General features: G+C 51.0%; 1 protein-coding gene across 3 annotated transcripts in view; it reads right to left on the bottom strand.

Annotated features, from left to right (window-relative positions):
• Positions 1–572: 572 nt before the first annotated feature.
• SNX29 (sorting nexin 29) overlaps positions 573–21,826 on the bottom strand; it is a 566,190-nt gene continuing 544,936 nt past the window's right edge. For all 3 annotated transcript variants that reach the window (XM_061152859.1, XM_061152861.1, XM_061152860.1), the window contains one exon: positions 573–6,090. In XM_061152859.1, coding sequence (XP_061008842.1) covers positions 5,961–6,090 — 130 coding nt within the window. In that variant the 3' untranslated portion in view covers positions 573–5,960. The remainder of the gene's footprint in view (positions 6,091–21,826) is intronic.

The following is a 21,826-nucleotide window of genomic DNA, read 5'->3' as shown; positions in this document are numbered from 1 at the left end:
GGGATGTTCCCGGGAATACTGGTCAAAGTTGCCATTTCCTTCTCCAGGGGATCTTCCTGACCCATGGATTGAACCTGTGTCTCCGGCGTCTCCTTCACTGACAGGCAGATTCTTTACTGCTAGGGTACCAGGAAAAGTGTGTGTAGATAGACAGATACACAGAAATATACATTATTGTCCATCTGTCTTACTTGGAATCTTAGTCCAAGATGGCAGGGGTCTTTTCTGTCTTGGCCACTGCTGTATGTCCAGGGTCTGGCATGATGGTATACAGTAGGTGCCCCAAAATGGTTTCTGAGTGAATAGGAACCTATAATGAAGGGAATTGTTTTTCTGTATAGAATTTTGATTCTACATCTCCAATTAATATAGATCTGCCTAATAACTCAAAATAGGCTCCTGCTCTACTTCAAATAAACGTGATGCTTGTCCAATCAAATCATGTTGTTCAGGGTAAAATGAAATGGTGAAGGACCTTAAAAGAAGTTTTTATAATGTATACTGAAACTTCACCTAATCCCCCACTGCTGAAAAAGAATGGACACAAAGGATTAGACCATAAACGGAGTATCTAATTTAGAAAATGTAACCATTTTAATTTTGTCATTGTAAAGAGGTGTGTCTCAACTAGATTTTAACAAAATTACCACAGCTTATTCCAAAAGAAAATTTTAATACAAGAGATTTTAGAAAATTAAACACATTTGTTTAAAAATTCTATTGTGTAAACCGTAACAGAAGAGGGTAGTTAAGATAATACTACGCGTTTCACAGCCCGTGTGTGGACTTCTCAGCCTCGCTTATATCCAGACAGTAGACTCCAGATTTGTCACCTGTTCCCCCTTGAACAGACAGCTCACAGGGACCCACTCATGGGTGACTACAGCTGGGTCACCATGGAGCCTGCAGTCAAAAGAATTCTTCCACCACCAAGTCAGCATCTGATGAGTTAAGCAGTGTGTTTGACCAAATGGTGATGCCAGAGATGGTGCCGCTAAGGTTACAGAGGTAAAGACATTCTTTCTAGGATGGATCCCAGGCAATAAGAAGCCCTAATTAGCTCCACCACCCCCTCACCCCTGGTAGTGCCCATTCTCCAGCTCATCTCAACGCTGGTTTCAAACATGCAATCCCGTCTTCTCTGTCTTCAATCCCAGCTGTGGCAAAGGTCCCCTTGTATGCCATCCAGGGGATGTATGCCATCCCCTCAAGCGATGGCAGACAGAATTGCCAGAGGGACGTGGCTTCTCCCCTTGCAGTTCGTGAAGGCAGGGATGGGATCTGAGGGCAAGGGGGGCATCTTGGCAGGTCAGCTAGTGGTCTTCGGTGAGGATGGCAAATCATCCCTGTGCCAGAAACAACTGAATCCCTGGACCTTGAAACCCTCGTGAATCCGGCCATTCTTCTGTTCTTCTAGTGGGGTTGCTCATCCTTGCTACAAGCTCACCCATCTTTTAGAAAAACCAGATTTTTTTTTTTTTCTTCAGAAATGGATTGAGTAAGTAAGGAAACCCATTCAATGTGGTTGTTAGAATTGAGAACTACCAAAATTAGGCCCATTCCTGGCAACAGGCATGCGTGGTAAACAGGATGGTCCGAAATGCCGAGATGAACTGAGCAGGGGCGTTTCCCCGGTGGGCTGGGCAGACAGCTGCTCTGCTCAGAGCGTGGAGAGGGGCAGTGCTCCCTGCTCGCTCCTATCTATCCGGCAGCTCAAGTTTTCTTTTAGAAATATAATTAAGACCACGTGTTAGGGAAACAGGAAAAATGAAGGTTTTGGCATGGTAACGTTAGATAAAATATACAGTGCTACAATTGCGCAATTAGCACAGAAAGCCAATCTGAACAGTAGACACTTAATGTTAAAGAAACAACGCGCGATATTTTGAAAAAGGATCGTTGCAAAAGGCCTTGCTTGTGAGCAGACACCTGCCTGCTGGGGGCACCCAGCCCGGGGGTAACGTCCAGCATGGGTGGCACCATCCGGAGGGGGAGCACTGAGGCAGAGTCGAGACAAGTATTGCCTTTAGGGTAGAAGCTTGAGCGTGGCACGCTCCTTCGAGAAAGCTCTTAGCTCACCTGATGCTTCCGGGCAGGGTCCTTCTCTGATAGGTCTTGGAGGCTGCCCATCCCAGCTCCAGGCTGAGAATCCAGGGGTTGTCAGTGACACGCCCAGGTGAGAGGCCCCTTCCAGGGGAAGGTGCCTCCCGTGCACAGGCGCTGTTGGGCTGAGGGATGAAGGATGCTGAAGGTGACTGGTTAGGAGAGGTCTGCTGGGACCTGAGAACGGGCTCTGGCTTCTAGGTGTGGGGCCAGCTGGCAGCTGCACCCCTGTGAAGGTGAGCAGGCGACATGGGGGGTGCTGAGGCTTGGGGCCCTGTGACCGGGCCATCTGGTGGGTACACTGTCTCATGAGAAAGAGGGGGCGAGGCCACCCCGGGCCACAGATCCCGGGGTACTGGGTGTCAGGAGACAAAAGCAGCACAGCTTCGGATCCCCTGGGCTGGCCGGAGGGTCTTCCTTCTTGTTTCTGGGCCCAAAACCTGGGGATGAATTCCCGGGCCTCCAGTGCCCGCTGCCTCTCGGAACTGGCTGCAGCTGTTACCAGTCCCGGGGTGTAAACAACTTTGATTGCCTCTGTGTTCTGAAAGGCACAACACAGCCTGGCAGTGCTGTCAAATCCAGCGGTTATCAAAGAAGGCATCCTACGGGCCCCGCCCTGGGTGACCACACCTGGTCCACACACCCTCTCCCTCACTGTTTGCACCTCTTGCCAGGACTCACAAGATGGTATCCCGTCTCTGCAGCTCCATCAGGGATCCTTCTATGGCCAGGAAGCCCTTAGATGGGCCAGGCTATGGTATTCACAGCGACCACTGTGGTGTGTAACAGCCTCTTGGGAAAGCCGCCTCCTCCCCCGGGGCCTGACTGTGCGGTTTCAAGCCAGGATTCCACAGGGGCTGCAGCGGCTGAGAAAGCGTGCTTCAGGGCGAGGTGTACACCAGCCTAAGCCCTCACTCCCTGGGAGCTCTGGTTTTCTCTTAAGAAGAGGTGTGTCTGCTTTTTCTGTGCTTTCCTTCCACCTGGGGGAAAAGGAGGGAACAAGACAAGATGCGGGCGCAGCTGGACCCGGCTGGGCTTCCGTCCCGATCAGGCTGAAGCTGCCCCTGAACAGCCTGCTGGGCTGTGCCCTGGGGACTTGGAGGGGTGCTTCCTGCTCCCAGTGCAGGGGGCGCCAGAAAGTCAAGGCCTTCTGGAGACAGAAGGGCCCTTCTGTTCCTTTCTGAAGAATGGGGAGCGCTTTCTTAGGTGCCAAAGAATCTTCTGATTTGATCAAGGAGACAGAAGCCAATGTCAGCTGGTCCTTTGTGTGTGTGTAGGGCGGGGGCGGGGGGGGCTGTCTTTCACCTGATGGGTCTCGGGGTGGGGCGGGGAGGCATCCTGCCTTCTGACTTAGATCGGGTTGATGCACGACGATGACACGGCTTCAGGGGGTGGCATTCTGTGCCCCAGGTCTCGGCCTGGGCCTCGGGGTTTCGTTCTCTTTCTCCAGGAGCTGGGGGGCTGCCCCTTCTAAATCCATCCCACAGCCCTGGCAGGGTTATATCATGGCAGAACATTCCGTGTGACTCCAGAGGTAAGGCTTTGAGGAGGAGCTGTGATGTGCACGTCACACGCGTATCTGAGCTGAAACCAGACAGACTGAGGATCGGGGTTTCTGCAGGGTCACAGAAACGGGGGCACAGAGGGCAAGCAGCCTGGAGGGGCCCCCGCAGGGCCCCTCGGAACATGCTTTCTACAACCCGCATTTGGGAGGGCAGGGCAAGCTTCCCATGAATAATTAAGCTTTAAAAACGGGAAGGCAGAGCTTCTCCTTTCCAAATACAGCCCGAGAGTGCTCTTGTGTTCCCACTCAGTATCTGTCTGCCGTAGCGCTGGGTGCCCTTTTTTTTTTTTTTTTTGGTGTTTTTTTCACTCCATGTGCAGAATGTCAAAGCCGCTTCCTGGTGGGGTAGTTGGAGAAGGTGAGGCTAGAAATTGTACTCAGATGTGTTTGGGGTCAGGCGCCAACACAGCCTGGCTGATCAGAATCCTTGGCCCTGGAGAATGTCGGGGCGCTGGATCCATTCTGGGTCTCATGTGAACAGAGCGGAAACACCCTGGGTTCAGATCTGGCTGTGCAGCCGTCAGCTGGCCTCAAAGTGGCCCCTGTGGAGGGACCCACGTGTGGGGTGGAGCTCTGGGGCAGCTGGAACTTCCAGACGGTCTTGGAGGCCTGGGTGGAGGAGGGCTCTGCGTTCAAGGCAGTGCTGTGGGGCGTGAGAATTCTGACACGGTGCATGTGCAGTGGATCCCTCGGCGCACTAGGGGGAGAGAAACCACGCTGCCTTTCTAGGACACGGCGTCCCTCGGGTCCTCTGACCCCCTCGGGCTGACAGCAGGGCCCCCACCCACGTACACACACTCCCACCTCCATCCATGGAGGACAGCCAGCTTGTGTCACTCCCCCGGGCCTGGTTCACCAGGTAGAATGTCCCATCCAAAGTCGCTCCAGCCTCCTCGAGTCCCTGGAGGGCCATGTGCGAATGTCAGCTTTGACAAGCCTCCCTCTGGTGAGCAGGGGGTGCGCGGCACGGCCCCTCCAGGCCATCCCTTCCAGGGTCTCCACTACGCACTCGATGATGACCCATGCTGCTCACCCAGACGTGAGCTGAGGCATGCTCAGCCCTCTGCTTTTCACACAGTTATGCTGCCTTTTCGTCCTTCTTTGTATCAGCAGCTGAGGGTGGCTCCTGCCCAGGGTCAGGGAGAGTTCCACGCTTCTGGATGTTAAAACTGGCCAAACAGCTCTGGTCCCACGGGGGCGATCTGACACTGCTTCTCCTCCTGTTCCCACCTGCTGCTTGTGGCAGGGGGATGCTCTCTGAATGGGAGAAGCAGAGGGGTCAGCCTTGGGGTGCACCCAGGGCCCTGCTCCCACCGAGAGCATACTGGCCGACAACACATGCACCGTCTTTAGGGGACAATCATGATTTGTTTGGAGTGAGTCACGTTCACACAAGTTCACAGAGAGTCACGCTGAGCTCCACGGAACCCCTAGAGGCCCCCAGAACCTTCTGGAGTGCTTCCCGGAACGGAGTCTTTCAAAGCCTTGAGGACTCTCCTCTGGGCTTTTGCAGCCAAGGCCACCAACGCCTAGATAGCCCAGGGCTTTCCGGTGCAGGTCACCAGGTTGCTGCTGACGGCTGGCCTGACCAGGTGCACGTGGGCGTCCTACAGGGGCCAGTCCTTCCAGAACCACCCAGAGAGGAGGTAGGAAGTTCTCCAAGAGCCACAGTTCCTCATCCCTAATGGCCCCACTGCACGAAGGCCACAGGACCGTCTCCCTGGAGCCTGGTGGCAAGAACTAGGGTGTCTACTGACCACTGGTGGGGTGTGCGCGGAAAGGAACTAGCTCCCCCCACCCCACCACACCACCACACCTTCCGTGTTCATAGGTTGTAGCAGGCAATTACATTAAACGGGGGCGGGCGGGGGCGGGGGGGCGGGGGAAGTAACAGTCATTCGAATTCCCACGTGGGAAAGAGTCAAGAGGTGAATGAACCTTCTGACCAAATGAGACAGACTTGTGCATCGCGACCAGGGGGCTCTGAGCCTGACCCGGTGCCCACCCTCCGGCTGGCCTCTGGGCTGGAGGGAGGGAGGGGAACGCCTGGCCCTTGAAGCCCCAGGCGGGGTGCGGGGAGAGCAGAGCCCACATCTGTCCAGGGAGGAGCCGCCCTGATCTCTCACGGCCCAGTTTAATCGGGGTGTCATGCGCCCGGCGGGGCAGGTGTGCTCTCTGGGGTTCACTGGTGGGGGTAGGGTGGTCCCTCCGAGGCAGCAGGGGCCAGCTGCCGTGGCCGGGCTGGAGACAGCTGGCGCAGCACGTAGGGCCCGAGTCCGGGGTGCCGTCGAGGTCAGAGGTCACCGCTCTGGGGCTCCACGTTGCGCGTCTCCCTGGGGTGACCTCGGGATAGCTTGGGGAAGCGGGAAGCCACTTTGGGCCGGCTGTTGTTGGTTAGCGCTTCTCCAGGAGGGGTGATGTCTCTGTAAGACAGAGTGGGGAGAATCAGGGTAAGTCAGGAGTTCGGAGGGCAAGTGGTCACAGGCAGGGCAGCCGTCGGGGGGTGAGAGGGGAACAGCGGGAGTGGCTCAGGGTCACGGCGGCTGCCTGGCTGGGTGGCGAGAACAACCTGGAGAAATAAACTTCCTGTCTATCGTGCCCAGCACAGTTGTGGGGCCACAGTTCCGGACCCTCTTTTAAGTCGATGAAAGAAGGTTCTGGTCTTGGCTTTCTTCTCACCATTTTCACTGATCTTCCAGCAAAGGCACATTTCAAAGTCAAAGAGAAAGAATAAAACTGCTTTGGAGAACATTGCATTTAAAAGTCAAAAGATGCGAAAACCCAGGAGAGGGAATTCCGGTGGAGCTGGTCCTAAAAGAATAATCAGAGAGGTCTGCCCACGTCTAATTGTGAGGGCGTTTACGAAAGCACTGTGTGACAGAGCCAAAACTAGAAAACTACTTGTGAGTCCAATGTGAGGGGTTTGCTGGTACTGGATACAAAACCCCTACATCGCAAGACGCAGCAGCCAGTGAACAAAGGGGTGGCGCAGACGTGCGTTTACGGACCAGTGAGGGTACACGCTTCTGCAGAATTAAAAAAAATACAACCTAAAACCTAGAGTTATGTTTTATTCATTGGGATGTTTGGACTTCAAGCCGAGAGACAGCGTCTTAAGTGTCCCTGAGAGAACTGCTTCAGAGGCAGGGGTGGCGGGGAGCCAGGTTATATGTATTAAAAGAAGTTTTGCAACAAAGGGCGGGTAGTCTGAATGTCAAAAGGTGGTTGTTATTTAAAGAAAACCAGGTATCTCAAGGGATTTAGCGCTTTTCTATGTACGGGATTCCCTGGTGGCTCAGACGGTAAAGCGTCTGCCCACAGTGCGGGAGACCCGGGTTGGATCCCTAATTGGGAAGATCCCCTGGAGAAGGAAATGGCAACCCACTCCAGTACTCTTGCCTAGAAAATTCCACGGATGGAGGAGCTTGGTGGGCTATACAGTCCATGGGGTCGCAGAGAGTCGGACTTGACTGAGCGACTTCACTTTCACTTTATGTACGGGAAGATGCGAGTCAGGGCTCACTGAAATCATTCCTTTGATGTGCACCTCGGCTGTCTGGGGCCAGTGTCTGAGTTTCCTAGGGGCTCACTGTAGGGAGTGCCTGCAGTCTGATGGCTGCGAGATGGTAGGGATTCTTTCCTTCCTGTGTTTCCTCAGGGGGTCACCATCCATAATTACTGATGCCTATGATAGCCTTTGATTATTGCTATGGCAGGAAATATTCCCTTTCTCAATTCCAAACCACATTAAGGCACAGTAGAGAGGGTATACAGAAAACACCTGAAGGATACACTTGTTTACTCCATGAATCTTTGTGCACCCACGTGGGCCAAGCACTGTGCAAGGCACTAGGGCTACAAAATGAGCAAAACAGACTCTCTCAGGCCCTATGGAGCTCACAGTCCGAAGGCGGGCTAGAAACATCATGCGCTCGCTCTAAGACTTAGGGTACAAAGCCTGCCTGAGTGGGGAGTCCCAAGCAAGGCAGGAAGTGCCTGGGATGGGGGTGGGGCCCTGAGTGGAGGCAGCAGCCGGAGGACTCAAGAAGGTGGGGGGTCCATGGTAAGGTCGCCGCTCCAGGCACACAGGGCTGGGGCGGTGAACTGGGCCTTATTTCCCGCAGCTGCTGTAAAACATTACCACACACTTGCGTGGTTTATTACAACACGCTGAGATGTCTTACAGTCCTGGAGGCCGGCAGTCCCCAGTGGGGCTTATGAGGCTACGTCCAAGATGTACCACTTGGAACCAGCAGTGTGCTCGGTAGTATCTGACTCTGCGACTGCCCTGCCAGGCGCCTCGGTCCATGGGATTCTCCAGGCAAGCATACTGGAGTGGGTTGCCATTTTCCTTCTCCAGGGCATCTTCCCAACCCAGGGATTGTACCTGCATCATCTCCTGCATTGGCTGGTGGGGTCTGGAATTCTCAAGGAGGAGGAAAGGACAAACGTCGTTTTTTTCCTCTACGTTCCTTAGTCATAGTCACTAATTTTTTTCTTTAAGCCCAGAACTGATGATTACACAACCAACAGCTCAGCTTAAACTCTGTACTAAGGATTATATAACAACAACGTATCCTGCTTGAGAACAGTTTCTCCTTCCTGAAAACCTTCAGATTAATCCTGTTATCTTAGAATGTATATTATGGGAGTGGGTCTGGTAACATCTTTACAACCTTGAGACATTCTTTTCATTTATTGTAATAACCAATTAAAAAATTATCTAACTCCCTTGCTTAGACTAGCGGGGGGAGGGGGGCACTCTCCGCCCCACTTCTGCTGTCTGTGTCAGAAGCTTGCTCTCTCCCTTTTCATACTTTAATAAAACTCTGCTACACAAAAGCTCTTGAGTGATCAAGCCTGGTCCTGAAGCTCTATCTCCTCCTTCGGAGATCACGAATCCGACATCGTTCACCGTAAGCTATCACTGGGAAGCCCCGGAAGGCTCTAAGGGAGATTCTAAAGGCTGGAAGCTGGCCTTCCCAGCTTCTACAGGCTGCCGGCACTCTGAGGGTCACGTCTCCTGCCTCCATCTTCAAAGCCAGCAAGGCAGCCTCTTCAAATCTCTCTGCCCCAACTCTCCTGCCCGGCTGGGTGGTGAGGGCCTGTGGTCCCTGGAGGAGCCGGCTCCTTGCAGGACTGGAGAAGGGCCGGAGTGGGGGACAGTTATGAGGCATGGGGCCAAGACTTTGGTACTTCATTTGGTTTCTCCAAAGGAACCTACTGTGTGAGGATTAGCAGAGGGGAGAGGGATGGGGGTGGCCTGCCACTCACAGTTGGCACTTCCTCAGGCAAGTGTCTCGTTGGCTCTGAATGGCTTCTAGGGTAGAATAAATATTTATCCAAAAGAACAGAAATCAGGATCTGGAAGGGCTCTCTCTGCACTCCCGTGTTAACTGCAGCCTGATTCATGACAGCCAAGATGTGCAATTATTAATAACTTAGATCTCTATGAATGGATTAAAAAAATGAGTTTCATCCAAACAAAGCAATATTCAAGTCTTACAAGAAAAAAGGAAATGCTGACATACGTGAGAGTATAGTGTCCTGCTAAATGAAATAAGCCAGTCATAAGGACAGATAACTAACTGCATGATTCCAATTATAGGAGGTTTCTGAAGTAGTCAAACTCCAAGAACTGAAGGGTGGAAAGTAGAGGATGAGGGAGCGGTGAGTAGGGAGTTACTAATCGACAGGCAAAATGTCTCAGTTGAATAAGTTCTAAACTCAAAATGGACTAAAGATCAGATACTATAAAACTCCCAGAGGAAAACACAGGCAGAACACTTTGACATAAATCACAGCAGTATCTTATCTCCTAGAATAATCAAAATGAAAACAAAAATAAACAAGTGGGACCTAGTGAAACTTAAAAAGGTTTTTTGCACAGCAAAGGAAACCATAAATAAAGCCAAAAGACAACCCACAGAATGCAAGAACATATTTGCAAACAAAGCACCCAACAAGGGACCATCAGCAAAATTTACAAACAGCTCACGTAGCTCTATGTCAAAAAAAAAAAAAAACCAATCAAAAAGCGGGCAGAAGACCTAAGTAGACATTTCCCCAAAGAAGACATACAGATGGCCAGGAGGTACATGAAAAGATGTTCAATATTGCTAGTTATTAGAGAAATGCAAATCAAAATTACAATGGGGTTCACCTCACATTGATCAGAATGGCTAACGTCAAAAACTCCAGGAACAATAAATGCTGGAGAGGGTGGAGAGAGAAGGTAGCCCTCCTACACCATTGGCGGGAATGTAAATTGGTATAATCACAATGGAGAACAGTATGGCGGTGCCTTAAAAATCTAAAAATGGAGTTACCATATGACCCTGCAATCCCATTTCTGGGCATTAATCTGGACAAAACCGTAATTTGAAAAGATATATGCACCCTAATGTCACTGCAGCCCTGTTTACAATAGCCAAGATAATGGAAGCAACCTAAATGTCCATTGAGAAAGGAATGGATAAAAACAAGTGTGTGTGTGTATATATAAATAAATATACATCAAGGCATACATGTATACATAACGTATATGTGTTATATATACACATATACACACAATGGGATATTAGCTGTAAAGAATGAAATATTGTGATTTGCAGCAACATGGACAGACCTAGAGATTATCATACTTAGTAGTGAAGGAAGTCAAAGACAAATATCATGTGGTATCACTTATATGTAATCTAAAAAATGATACAAATGAACTCATTTACAAAACAGAAACAGTCAACGAGTCTGTTTTTCAACAGACGTGAAAAGCAAACCTACGGTTATTAAAGGGGAAACGTGTTTGGGGGCGGGGGGGCAAATTAGGAATTTAGGATTAAGGGATACACACTACTATATGTAAAATAATCAACAAGGACCTACTATACAGCACAGGAAACTCTACTCCATATTCTGTAATGACTTATATGGGGAGAGAATCTTAAAAAAATGCGCATATACCTGAAACTAAAACATCATAAATCAACTATATTCCAAAATAAAATTAAATGTTAAAAAAGATGAGTAAGTTCGAGATCTGTACAACACTACCTACAGTCAGCAGTCCTGTATTTAATTTTTAAACTGGAGTGTAATTGTGTTCCGGTGTTTCTGCTGTAGACAACGTGAATCAGCCACATATGTCCCCTCGTCTTGCACCTCCCCCCTCCTGGCTCATCACAGCCTGGAGCTGAGCTCCTCGTGGTTACAGCAGCTTCCAGGAGCTACGGGTTTTACACCTGGGGGGGCGGGGGTGGGTGCTGGTGTGTGTGTCAACGCTGGTCTCTCCATTCCTCATCGTTTACAGCCTCTGTGAGCCACCTGCACTACTGAGATTTAAAGTCGGGTTGTGTTTCTCACTTGGCCCCGTCAATAGAAATCAGGCCACCAAGAAGCTCTTTTAACTGCCTGCTGACCATGTTGTTATAATAAAGCGGCCTGGTGACTCTGGGTCTGGGCAGGAGCAGAAATACTGAGCAAGGCAAAATTACATTCCTCATCCATCCGATTCTGTTTTAATGTGGGAGGTCTGTCTACTCCCAGAGCTTCTGTGGTGGCTCAGTGGTAAAGAATCTGCCTGACAATGCTGGAAACGTGGGTTCGATCCCTGGGTCGGGAAGATCTCTTGGAGGAGGAAATGATAACCCACTCTTGCCTGGAAAATCCCACGGACAGAGAGAGGAGCCTGGCGGGCTACAGTACAAGTGGTTGTAAAGAGTCGGACAAGGCTGAGCACACGTCTACCCCAATTTTGCAGACAAGAAAAGGGGGGCATGGCCCCACCCCCATCATAAGAATAGATCCTAAAGCTGTATGGAATAACAGAAACTCCATATTCAAAGTCAGAAAACCTAGGTGCCTTCACTTAGACCCCTTAGGACCTTATTAGAGGAAGATACATTACCTCCCCAAGACTCAGTTTTCTGATCTGTGAAATGGGTATAATATTGGTTCTCCCTACTGTTCATGTTCAACACATACGAATTGAGTCTGTTATAAATAGTAATATAACTGGCTCCTTCAAGATCCCAAGATCTCTGAAATAAAATTCAGAGGCACAGGCAAATTCTGGCCAGCAAAATCTTAAGAACTATGATGGCTGAGGCAGAAGTGGGTATAAGCTTTTATAAAGATTTTACAAACGACAGAAATATACCTCAAGGGAGCTCCTTGGTGGTCCAGTGGTTGACTCCATACTTTCACCGTAGAGGGTGTGGGTCAGATCCCTGGTTGGGGAACTAAGATCCCACAAGCTGTATGGCATGGCCAAAAAATAAACAAAAATAATATACCTCCCATTCCTTTTCCCAGCACAGCTCCAGTCTTCCATCTGTCTATCCTGAGGGCAGGAGACAGAAACCTTCTCTGAAGAGATCAGACTAGGTTTTCTACAAGAGGAACCCTAAAATTTACAGAGACAGAAGAGACCTGGGATTTGGCAGGGCTTTTTGAAGACAGCTTAAGAAATAAGTGAGCTAACAGGTGGATCCATTGGGGAACAAGGGTGGAAAAATTGTGACCTCCTATAAAGGAAGCTCAAACCACAGTTTCCCTTGAGATAAGAGCAGCCCCTGTGCTAAACCCTGAGGACGTCAAGACAACAGTCAGTGTCTACCCTCAAGTTACTCAAAACAGGGGCAAGGGTGGCAGAGGGACAGGGGGAAATAAATGACCAAATGAAGAATATACACAGCAGTGGACTCAGGGGCTGGGAGGGTCTCTGGAGGGGGCCCTGAGCACTGAGGTAGGGGGTGGGGGGGAGGTGAGGAAGGCTCAGTGGAGTAGGGGCAAGGGAAAGGGCTTTCTGGGCAGGAAGGGCGCCAGCAACAGCTCCACAGGGAGCAAGACAGGTGGTGGGGCCTGCAGCTGTCCACGTCTGTGTGGGCCAGGGAGGCCTCCAGATGACGCAGACACCTCTGGTCTATGTGAGTTCTACAACTACCTTTTCAAAGGTGGGGACCCAGTCAGCCCGTGGCAAGCGATGACTTTTCTGGGGGGCCACATCACAAACATCTTAGTTCCTCCACCAGGGACCGAACCTGCACCCTCTGCAGTGGAAGAGCAGAGTCCTAACCACTGGACTGCCAGCGAAGAAGTCCCCAGATGACTTCTCAATGGCAACAAAACCACCCTCAGGTTGTCGGTTTGCCAACTAAGGACATGATACACATGACCACAATCCAACTATTTGCAATGGCCACTGATATTAACAGTAAACACAGACTCTCAGAATAAAAGCCACTGTTTAAGTGTGATGCCCTTAGGTTAGGGGAGGTCTTACTACTTTGTTTGTGGTTTCTCTCGCTTAGAGAACACTCCCTCTGGGACAAGTTAGAGAACACTCCCTCTGGACAGGTCCAGACCACACGTGGGACTGTCAGAACCAATGCTCTAGATGACCTTGAGGCTCCTCTGGTACCAGGTCAGTGATGGCGGAGCACGCCACGTTGGGGATATGATTCTCAGGGCCACGGCCTCTTTACCCTGGAGACCTGGGTCACCCTGCCCAGAGCTGTGATGGGAACATGGAGCCCTGTTTCCTGAACACTGCCTTTATCTTCTTTGATGCTTTCAAACCCCCGCCCCCGACTATCTGCACACCTTCTATATAACACCCAAGATTTTTCTTTACCTCTGTTTTTAGGTTACTTTGGCTTATGCAAAATCATCCATAAACATGGATTTAAGCATACTAATACTAAATTAAAAAAAAAACAAAAACATTTCCTATATATCACCACTGGCTCATTTACCATCCCCAATGGTTGTTCCCTCCTTCAAAATGTGTATTCTTGGTAACATGGGTAAATCTCAAAGGCATTCTGCTAAATGACAGAAGCTAGACTCAGAGGCTACACCTCACCTGATTCCATTCCTAAGACATTCTGGAAAAGGCAAAAGTATATGGACAGAAGCCACAGCGGCGGGTGCCAGGGCTGCAGATGGGCACTGGGGAGTTCTGGGGGTTGTTCTGGTGGTGATGTGACCCTGCATATCTGCCAAAACTCACAGAACTATATAATGAAAAGGGGAAATGCTACCACATATACATTTTACTTCAGTCTTAAGAAGCCTGGCTGAGAAAGGCTGTATTTAAAAATCTCTGCCTTTTCCGCATGAAGGAGCACCTTGCATCCACTCTGGGTCTCCCAGGAGACAGTGACCTCACCCCTTTCCACAGCTAGGAAGGGCAGGGGCCATGGGGACAGAAATTTGAGACTCTGTCATTTACCAACTGCCTGCCTGGATGGCCACTGATGCTCCCTGGGACTGAGGTTCCTCACCTGTAAGAAGGGATCGCATCACAGTGAAAAGACACTTCAATCAACAAAAGGGCAAAGGATGTGAATAGCCAATACACAGAGGACCAACAAGCACATGAAAAGATGCTCAACATCCTTATCAGGAAATGTATATCAAGACCACAATAGGAGGGACTTCCCTGGTGGTCCCAGTGGTTAAGAATCTGCCTTCCAATTTTGGGGGGAAGGTGATCCCTTGTCAGGGAACTAAGATCCCATATGCCTTGAGGTGACTAAGCCTGAGAGCCACAGCTACTGAGCCTGCGTGCTTTAGCTAGAAGTCATGCACTTCCACGAAGACCCCACGAGCCACAACTAAGACCTGTCACTGTGTCAAAAATACACACTTAAAAAAACCCCAACAAAATGAGATGCCACTTCACACCCACTGGGAAGGCGACTGTTGAGAAGACAGATGATGGTAAGTGCCAGCAAAGATGGGGGGAAAGCAGAACCCGGCCACACTGCCGGTGGGGGACATTAAACTGTGCAGCTTTGGAAAACAGTCTGGCAATTCTTCAGATGAGTAAACACAGAATGACCATGTGCCCCGGCAATTCTTCTTGGCGTATACTCCGGAGAAACGAAAACACGTCCAAGCAGAAACTAGTACATGAATGCGGAAAACAGCGTCATTCATAACAGCCAGAACTTAGAAATAATTCAAATGTGTATCAGTGGAATGGATGAACAGAACGTGGTTTATCCACACAATGGAATTTCACTCAGCCATAGGAGGCATGAGTCAATACAGGTGAAGGTGGCAGAATATACCACACACAAAAAGGCCACTCTGCATACTGTTTTGGTGTTAAAGGCACTTGAAAGGAAGTGAATGCAAGGAAACACTCTGACCTTCCCATTTTTCATTAAAGCAGGAGATAGAATTCCCAAGTGAAAGATGTCCTCACCACACCAGAAGGAAAGTCACGTTCTCATTGTTGAGGATGCGAAGTTGAGGTGGAGAGAATTCTGTACAAATAGGTCTTGTTAAAATAACTGTCTTCCTTGGCCCTACTCACATAGTTTAGTTACTTTTCCACAACTGATCCTTTCTGTTCACATTATAAAATCAGTTCAAGAAACAGCAGGCAGGTTTGGCCAGGCTTTTCTTTGGGTCCTCACTTCCTTACTAAGGCTCCCATGTCACATGACCCTTCTACAAACCTGGATGAGCTTCCCCTGTTCTTCCATCTTATGTCGGTTTGATTCAGACAAGGAGATCAAACCAGTCAATCCTAAAGGAAATCAATCCTGAATATCTGTTGGAAGGACTGCTGCTGAAGCTGAAGCTACAATACTTTGGCCACCTGATGTGAAGAGCTGGCTCATTAGATAAGACCCTGATGCTGGGAAAGATTGTGGGCAGGAGGAGAAGGGGACCACAGAGGATGAGATGGTTGGATGGTATTACTGACTCAATGGACTAGCTCTGGGAGTTGGTGATGGACGGGGAAGCCTGGTGTGCTGCGGTTATGGGTTCACAAAGAGTCGGACACAACTTAGTAACGAACAACAACAAAGGTGAAAACTCCCAAGAGAGGAGAGAGAAAACACTGCCTTCTCCACGTGCTACTACATGGATGAGCCTGCAGCTGTGCTCGGCGAAAAGATGCCAGATGCAGAAATCCACATTATGATTCTACTTGTATGAAAGTCCAAAACAGGGCAAAGTAAACGTGTGTAGTTTCCAGGAGCAAGGAAGGTATGGGCTTTCTCTTCCAAGTGATAAAAATGTACTGAAAACAACAGTGGCAATGGCTGTGTGTATGTGTGAATATACTAAAATCTACTGATTAAAAAAATTTTAATTATTTGGCTACATCGGGTCCTAGTCACAGTCTGGGATCTTTCAGGGCAGTGCACGGACTCCAGTTGGGGTGCACGGGCTCAGAGGTTGTGACACAGGCTTAGTCGCCCCCACGGATGTGGGGTTTTAGTTTCCTGACCAAGGACTGAACTGCGTCCCCTGCATTGCAGGGTAGATTCTTACCACTGGACTACCAGGGAAGTCCCCACAAACTATTGACTTGTGTACACTTTAAATGGGTGAATTGTATGTGAACTATATTTTAATAACGCTGCTTTTAAAATAGCACATGTTAAAAAAACAAAAAAGAAGAGTATTACAGGGTCTTCTCTGGCAGGCTGTTGACAGCTGAGGGATGCATTCTGTGCCCAGGTGGCTAGCTTGCCAGAGAGGATGCTTAGTAAATGTCCTCTCTCTTCACCTGCTTCTCAACTCGGCTTTGGCCAACCTCCAGCGTGGCTCACTCTCTCTCGGAGGGAACTGTGCCCAGTCATCACTGAGCCCTATCAACCCTGTGGGGCTGCTGGAGACATTTCTGGGGCCGTGAAGGGTTAGTCCTGGAGGCTCAGTTCCAACCAGCGGGCAGGAAACCAGGAAGGCAATGGTGCTGTGGCTTTCTTCCCCAAACCTGCAAGATGCCGGCTGTCCTGAGCTGCAGGGACTCCCTGTCGCAGGGTTGGGGAGCTTTCTGGGGATGTGGCTTCCCCATGGGTTAACACCTTAACACGTGGCACTCAGCTCAGCTAGAACCGGGCCTCCAGCTGGAAGGCGGTGGACAAACAGCCTCCTGAGGTCTGATAGCTGCCCATGGAGATAGCCCAGACATCCCCAGGGTACCCCCTTCCTCTCCTCTCCTGTGGGGATGGGGGACCAGAGCTGAGCCAACGAGCCCCCTCATCCTGCCTGGTCTCACGTTCCTGAGATGTGTTTCAGCATTTGTTCAGAAACTCACTCCCAGTGCTGGCCACCATCAAGGCACCGAGGGAGTCCAAGCCTGTGAAAGTGGACCCTGCCAGGAGCCCTGGAGAGGGGAGGACTGCTCCTTTTAATAAGCCTCTGGGGGGCACATTGGCATGGTGTTCCCATTCCCAGCACACAGGTGAAATTGATCCGATGGTCTCAACCACTCATCAGTGAAAGTGACCTCAAGGAGAGATTTGCTGTTCATTTCACTCAGGAAGTGGCTTTCGGGGGCCGGTCAATACTCCATTTGCTGCTGGGAGCTGCCGTCCGAGCGGCTGTGCCTTCAGCGCTGATGGTCTGATCTTTGGTAACAACTTGAACTGGGGAGGGCACATCTATCACCGGGGGACTGCACACCCCACTTCAGCAAATCCTGTATTACATTCTCAAGATCTTTCTTGCGTGATTTCAGTAGTGCTCTGATGGAATTGCCGCTCTCTGTTGGCAGATTTCTAACATTTCGGCTTTCAGCTTTTCTACTCCAAGTTCTGGCCTGGGGGTTACACATGCACAAGTTAAGAAGGGAAGAAGGAGGGGACACTCACACGGTGATCCAGTGGCTAAGACTCCGTCCGTGCTCCCAATGCAGGAGGCCCGGGCTCCATCCCTGGTCAGGGAACAAGAGCCCACACGTGGCAATTGAGACCCGGCACAGCCAGATTTTAACAAAGGGCAGGGGGGAGCAGGAGGGTGTAGAGAACCCTCTCATCATTAACAAAAGTTAAAGAGGAGCGACCCCGGCTCACTGTATGGGGAGAAACGGAACCAGTGTGCCCGGGTATGAAGAAGGGAACAGAAACAGCCCGTAACCCTGCCCTCCGTGGACGACAGCTGTTTGTGCAAGACTGGGTTCTCCAGGTCACTTTCTATGTGCATTTCTCATAGTGGCTCTTTCAATATAAAAAAATGGCTACTTCCTAGAGAGACGGTTTTGAAATCTGACATCCTTTTAAATCAGGGCATCCCTCTCACAGAATGCCACAGATGTTGGTGACGTGTCCTGGAAAAGACGGCTGACAGTGACCATGTGTAATTCCACCAGGTCCGCTCATGGCGGGCTTGCTGTGAGGCCGGTGCAGGGCTCTGCAGTGTTACTTTACGAAGCTCTCCCTCCCACCAACGCTGGCAGGGAAGGTCTCCTGTTTCACATGTGAAAACTCAAGAAGCTGCCGTGGAGGGTGGCTTCCTGAGTCGCAGGCACTGGTGCGATGTCGCACGAGCCCTATGCCACAGAGCAGGACGGAGGTCCAGGCCCGCGTTCTCAGCCTCTGCACTGGGTGGCAGGTGACAGGGCAGTGTTTGCAGGGGGGTGGGTTGGGGGGAGAAGGCTCCAAGGCTCTGGGAAGACTCTACAGTTTGCGAATTTACTCGCCTCGAGTGAGCCTTTTCATGCTCCACCCACCCCCATCTCTGCACCTTCTCTATAATCACCCATTTTAAGAAATTTCTTAGTCTTGTTCCAGGCAAAGGCTCTTAATCTATGGCTGCCACTCACAAATGGGGCTGTGGGGTTAAACAGGACAGCCCGGGGGATGCTCTCTGTCAAGGCGGGCTCTGGCGGTGGGAGGGGCTGCAGGACGGGTGGAACCTGCTTCGAAGGCACGGCTTCTAAAGATCTCCTGATGGAGCCGGGAGCCATGGGACAGAGACGCGTCCCAGAGACAGGGAGCCCTGTTTTGAGGCTGGTGCAGCCCCGCCCTGGGAGGAGGATCCTGAGGAAAGAGCCAAAACGGGGCAAAGCAGCAGGGTTGGGATGACGCTCCAGAGGTACTGAAGAGACCGCATCCCTAAGGCTCCATGACCAGTTGGATGGGGGAATGAGAATGGGTTTCATTTGTGCTCGGAAACCGGACTATGGGGAGTGGCTGAGCCTGGGTGGGGGGTGCGGGGGTAGGTACAGAAAGTGACAGGTAGATGGGGGGCAGGCATGTCCCTGGGATAAATTATGCTATTAAAAATGTAAAGATGCATTCAGCCTAGTTTGCCAGGAAGATCACGCAAGTCCACACACACACTGTACTGTCTACCCATGAGTCCAGAGAAGCTAGCTTTCACCCCTCCATGGAACAAACCACGATGGATGAGATTCTGATCGCTACAGGTGGCCCTGAGACTGACGGGGCTGCACTGGGTGCCTGGCTGGAGCCTCTGCAGTTACAGCTCCTTTTATCCAGAGTGGGGGTTCCGGGGCTCCTGATCTGACTCGACTGACATCTCAAAAGGTCTGTATATGTCATGTCCTAGGTTGGGGATCTTACCCCGAGAAGTTCTTCGGAAAAGGGGCTAGATGATTCTCACTCTTGCCCTCTAGGACCCCTCTCTGAGTCCTTCATGAAGCCCCCTCTCTGAATCCTGCCACTGACCCCCTCTCAGTCCCCTTCTCACACGTCAGCCCGCATGACATCTCCATGCTAATCACTGCCCATCACCTCAGGGCTGCTCTTCCCCGTTACAAAGCCCGGCCAAACCCCATGCTAGTTAGGCCAAGCAGCAGACCGGGGCGGGGGGAACGAAAGCCCAGGATGGGGCTACCGGCTGTATCTTCAGTTCATGGCTAACCCACCTGGCCCCGCCCACAGGAGTGACTTTCCTTTCTTCCCTCTTCCCAGATCATCCCTGACCCACCCTGCCTGGTAGTTCACCCAGAAACGGGGTACTCCTCTCCTCCCCTGACACAGGATCACGCGGCCCTGCTCCTGCTTAAGGCCAACCCCTCCGAGCATCCTGGGCCTGGGTTCTCTCCTCGTCTCTGTCAATAGCGCCTATGTGGGACTTCATCCAGACCCAGGGGATCACACGTGTCTAAATGCCAGAGATTCCCAGACTTACACGTTAGCCTTGCCTGCCTTTGAGTTCCAGAGTTAATGAACCCAATGGAATTTTTGGCATTTCCACATGGATGTTTGATAGGCATTCCTGTCTTGAACGTGGCCCAAAGGCGAATTCTGATTTTCCCCATCAAACTTCTGTTCCTTCTCTGGCCTTCGCTTCGGTAATTGCTGCAGTTCCCCTACCCTAGTCATTGCACAAACCAGCACATCGCTTTGGCTTCACCCTTATATTCCTGACCCAATCCAAGCATGGGCCCTTTGAGTTCCACATGTAGATACACGTTCAACAGTCTACTCAGCTCTAACATTGTAGGTCCGACCACCACCTCTTATCTGGACTCTTAGGACAGATTCCCACATACTCTCCCTGCTTCCTCTTGATTCCTTGATTCCTCAAAGTCACCCCACCATTTCCCCTCCTGCACGGCTTCCCTCTGCACTCAGTCAAACCCTTACAACTTGTCCTTACCTCCTCCAGCTGCACTGGGACCCCCTGGATTGCTCGGAAGTCCTCCTCCGAGTCTCACTTGAGTCACCGCCAGTGACTCTGTTTTGATTTCTTTACAGCACCTGTCACTCTCTGAAGCGGCATCTTTACCACCGTCATCCCAGTGCCTAGAACTGTGCCTGGCCCACTTAACCTTTCGGGCGATGTCCAAGTGGCCCGTAAACGCCAAGCTCATCCCCACCAGACTTGTCCTCCTGGGTGGACAGTGCTTTGTCCTCACCCAGAGGAGGTGGCAGCGTGCTCCTTAAGAACCCGGGCCTCGGAATCGGAAAGCCCCGGGTTGATACCCGACTCTGTCACGTACCAGCCGAGTGACTGTGAAAAAGTCATTTAATGGCTCAGTGGTCCAATTTGAAAAGACAAGTAATAACCCGTGTTCACGTCTCTCATAGAAAGCAGAGGAGGTGATGTCACTTTTATGAGACTGGGAATAAGAAAAATAACAGCCTCCAAAGCATCACCCAGGTCTGTCCCTTCAGGCAGAAGCTACAGTGGTTAGAACAGGAGGGCTGCAGACAGAACACTGGGCTGGGATACAAGCTGGTGTGAACAGACCTAATGCCACATGCAGAAATACGTAAAGACACAGCTGTGACTCCTTTAAACGACAGGCGGGCGGGAGGAAGCGGGAATGAAATGCTCAGAGTGCGTGCGGGGCTCCTGTGAACCACCCAGAAAGAGGCTGCAGGCCAGCAGCACACGGGGAAAGGACACCGCGAGCGCTGGACGGCAGAGAAGCGAACAGGCTTTTAGGTTTTCAGTAATTCCGCTATTTGTTGAAGCCCTACTATGTGCCACGTCACAGACAGAGCCCGTGCTCTTGGGGAGGTGTCCTTGGGGGCCCAGGCACCGTCCCCTCTCGCCTGAACCCCCCCCCCGCCGCCCCGTGTTCTGCCTGCTACTCTCCTCCCGTGTGAGCGATCCAGCAGATCAAACAAGCCTGCTCACAGCACTCTTTTGCTCCAAACTTGCCAGTCTTCTACCTTCCGTGGACACACTGCTCTCCCAGGCCATCGCTGACCAGGCAGTCTCCTTCCCCACTCCATCCCCCGCTACAGGGCTCCTCAGCAGAGCAGGGCACACACCTGCCCCAGGGCCTTTGCAGTTACTCTGTCTCTTCATTCCCACCGCAAGGAGGGCTCTTGGCCTGGCTCTCCCCCTCCTCCTCCAGGTCTTTCCTCTTCTGGGATGTTCTCAGGGCTGTTTCCCTGCCACCCCCCACCCCCTACTCCACACCTGCTTGCTGTGTTATGTTGATGAGGGTCTGGTTCCTGGCTGTAACCCGGCATGTAGAGAGAGAATGATGCAGGAGTGCTCAGTGACCCCCTGGGGAATGAATGGGTCCTGCTGGGGGACCCAGAGCATCCAGAGTCACCCTCGTTAGTCATCAGGAGAATGCAAACCGGCAAAAGGTGAAAGATGGCTATTAGCAAGCTTTGATATGGATGCTGGTCACAAATGTACAAACCAGTGGAAGTTTTTAGGAAAGCTGAGGGGGCTGTGAGTTCACACGTGTGCATGTTTACACACACAAATATATACTCGTGCAAACCCTCTGACTCAGGAATGCCACTCCTACAGAGGTACTGGGTGCACGGATGTCCAAGGCAGCGTGGTATCTAATGAGGAGGTGTGGAAACACCCTGCCTGAAGGCAGGGGACACATTAAATGCGCAAAAGCACCTGTGTAAACAGCAGCGCTGCCGTCACAAAGGATGCAACGTGCACCGACAAGAAAACATC

The sequence above is a fragment of the Dama dama genome, chromosome 10, assembly GCF_033118175.1.
Source record: "Dama dama isolate Ldn47 chromosome 10, ASM3311817v1, whole genome shotgun sequence".
NCBI lineage: Eukaryota > Metazoa > Chordata > Mammalia > Artiodactyla > Cervidae > Dama > Dama dama.
The sequence above is the reverse complement of the archived record's forward strand: the minus strand, read 5'-3'. Positions and strand labels throughout refer to the sequence as shown.